The sequence below is a fragment of the Talpa occidentalis genome, unplaced genomic scaffold (genome assembly GCF_014898055.3).
Source record: "Talpa occidentalis isolate TD23 unplaced genomic scaffold, MPIMG_talOcc4v2.1 talOcc4.4, whole genome shotgun sequence".
Lineage (NCBI taxonomy): Eukaryota > Metazoa > Chordata > Mammalia > Eulipotyphla > Talpidae > Talpa > Talpa occidentalis.
This window is the reverse complement of record NW_023604295.1, coordinates 124,035,887-124,039,017: the sequence shown is the minus strand read 5'-3', so window position 1 is coordinate 124,039,017 and position 3,131 is coordinate 124,035,887. Positions and strand designations below refer to the sequence as shown.

Below are 3,131 nucleotides of genomic sequence, written 5' to 3'. Positions count from 1 at the left end.
TATGAGAAATAAGGATTCAAAGACCTAACGAATAAACAAGAATATATTGTCCATATAGTCTATGTTTCCCAATTCTTTCACTAACAACTTCTGCAAGATCCATATATATCCCTTGGGAAAACATCTGTTGTTTCCTGCTAAATGAAATAACATCAATATGCCTGTTCAGCCATGAGCTTGGATCATCTGCCTCTAATTTGGTGCATTTAAAAATCTTATTGGTCATCCCAGCGCTCGCGGGCACGAGGCCCTCCTCGGCAGCTTCCTGAGGGCCAGGCGCCGGCAAGCCGGCCGCCTGGACGCCGTTGGCAGCGCCTCGGATTGAAATCCCAGAAGATATACGTGTTCTTAGGAGAAAAAAAGGAAATCTAAGAAAAACGCTATGGCAAAGACAATAAAAGCTAAGCCCACATCAGACCAACCTGGAAGTCCATATTGCTCTGTCACACACTTTGACTCACTAGCTGTCATAGACATCCCTGGAGCAGACACTCTGGATAAATTATTTGATCACGCCGTGTGAAGTTTGGGAAGAAGGACAGCCTGGGGACCAGGGAAATACTAAGTGAAGAAAATGAAATGCAGCCAAATGGAAAGGTTTTTAAGAAGTTAATTCTTGGGAATTATAAATGGATGAACTATCTTAAAGTGAACCACAGAGTGAGTAACTTTGGCAGTGGACTCACTGCCTTGGGACTAAAACCAAAGAACACCATTGCCATTTTCTGTGAGACCAGGGCAGAATGGATGATTGCAGCACAGACCTGCTTTAAATACAACTTTCCTCTTGTGACTTTGTATGCCACACTTGGCAAAGAAGCTGTCGTTCATGGATTAAATGAATCTGAGGCTACATATCTGATCACTAGTGTTGAACTTCTGGAAAGTAAACTTAACACTGCATTGTCAGATATTAATTGTGTTAAGCATATCATTTATGTGGACAATAAGACTATCAATAAAGCAGAATACCCTGAAGGATGTGAGATTCACAGCATGCAATCAGTAGAAGACTTGGGATCCAAGCCAGAAAATTCGAGCATTCCTCCAAATAGACCATCCCCTTGGGACATGGCTATCGTCATGTACACCAGTGGATCTACTGGACGACCAAAGGGCGTGATGATGCATCATAGCAATTTGATAGCTGGAATGACAGGCCAGTGTGAGAGAATTCCTGGACTGGGACCAAAGGACACATATATTGGCTACTTGCCTTTGGCTCATGTACTAGAATTGACAGCAGAGATATCTTGCTTTACCTATGGCTGTAGGATTGGATATTCTTCTCCACTTACACTCTCTGATCAGTCCAGCAAAATTTTTTTTTTTTTTTAAATAGAGGCATGTTTTTTATTTATTTATTTGTTTGTTTTGTTTATACATGCACTGGGTACAGTCAGAAGCCGGGAGGGTGAGAGAATTCACCAGAGCCAGAGCGGGGAGCAGAGCAGGCAGAAGGACCGAGGTACACTGCTGAGGGGAGCAGCGGGCGGCAGGAGAGGTCTGCGCGCCATGTGGGACCCTCCTCCGGTGGCTGGGGAGCAGCCGGGGATCGAACCAGTGCTGCAGAGGCTGCGGGCAGGTTCGCAACCCAGTGCTCAACCGCTGCGCCACCGGGGAGGCCCCAGTCCAGCAAAATTAAAAAAGGAAGCAAAGGAGACTGTACTGTCCTGAAGCCCACCCTCATGGCTACTGTTCCAGAAATTATGGATAGAATTTACAAGAATGTTATAGCAAAGTCCAAGAGATGAATTATATCCAGAAAACTCTGTTCAAGATAGGGTATGACTACAAATTGGAACAGATCAAGAAGGGATATGATGTACCATTATGCAATCTGATACTGTTTAAAAAAGTGAAGGCCCTGCTTGGAGGGAATGTCCGTATGATGCTGTCTGGTGGCGCACCGCTTTCTCCTCAGACACACCGGTTCATGAATGTCTACTTCTGCTGCCCAATTGGTCAGGGTTACGGATTGACAGAATCCTGTGGTGCAGGGACAGTTACTGAAGTTACTGACTATAATACTGGCAGAGTTGGAGCCCCTCTTATCTGCTGTGAAATTAAGCTGAAAGATTGGCAAGAAGGCGGTTATACAATTCATGACAAGCCAAACCCAAGAGGTGAAATTGTAATCGGTGGACAAAATATCTCCATGGGCTATTTTAAAAATGAAGAGAAAACAGCAGAGGATTATTCTGTGGATGAAAATGGACAGAGGTGGTTTTGCAATGGTGATATTGGAGAATTCCATCCCGATGGGTGTTTGCAGATTATAGATCGCAAGAAAGATCTGGTGAAGTTGCAAGCTGGAGAATATGTCTCTCTTGGGAAAATGGAAGCTGCACTGAAGAATTGTCCTCTTATTGATAACATCTGTGCTTTTGCCAAAAGTGACCAGTCCTATGTGATCAGTTTTGTGGTTCCTAATCAGAAAAGGCTGACACTTTTGGCACAACAGAAAGGGGTGGAAGGAACTTGGGTCGATATTTGCAACAACCCTGCCCTGGAAGCAGAAATACTGAAAGAAATTAGAGAAACTGCAAACACCATGAAATTGGAGCGGTTTGAAATCCCAATCAAGGTTCGCCTCAGCCCAGAGCCATGGACCCCGGAAACCGGTCTGGTAACTGATGCTTTCAAACTGAAAAGGAAGGAACTGAAGAACCATTACCTTAAAGACATGGAGCGAATGTATGGGGGCAAATGAAATGCAGGTAGCTGATATACAGCTGTGTAGGAGGTGGCCGGGTGGTTTCTCAGTTCTAGGATTTTAAGCCTTTGTTGAACTGTCTGCTAGAATGTAAGGCAAATCTTTCTAAAGAAACAGTAATAAAACCAAAAGTGATTAAAATAGTTGTTGAGTCTTGCATAGATCTAGTGAAACTGAAATTGAAAAATGTATTGCCCTTTAGCTGTCTTATTAATTTTAGAGTGAAAATTATGTTTTTAAAAATTAGTCTAGCATATACTAGTTTTCTTAAAAATATATGTACTGTTGAACAAAATAAACTTAAGTTGGCGTAGAATGTAGTTTCAGGAAATTTATAGCTTCCAATGTCTACTGTCTTCCTAGTTGAGAAGAAGCTTAAATATTAAGCATGACAAAAAAATCTGTATTAACACTA

At 42.6% G+C, this 3,131-nt stretch overlaps 1 protein-coding gene across 1 annotated transcript; it reads left to right on the top strand.

Annotated features, from left to right (window-relative positions):
• The first annotated feature begins 361 nt into the window (after positions 1-361).
• On the top strand, positions 362-2,816 carry LOC119256986 (long-chain-fatty-acid--CoA ligase 4-like). Its single transcript, XM_054701003.1, is given in 4 exon segments — positions 362-518; positions 521-1,310; positions 1,625-1,731; positions 1,734-2,816. Coding segments are annotated over 4 exon segments (2,013 nt in total). The 5' UTR covers positions 362-382; the 3' UTR covers positions 2,714-2,816.
• Positions 2,817-3,131: the final 315 nt, after the last annotated feature.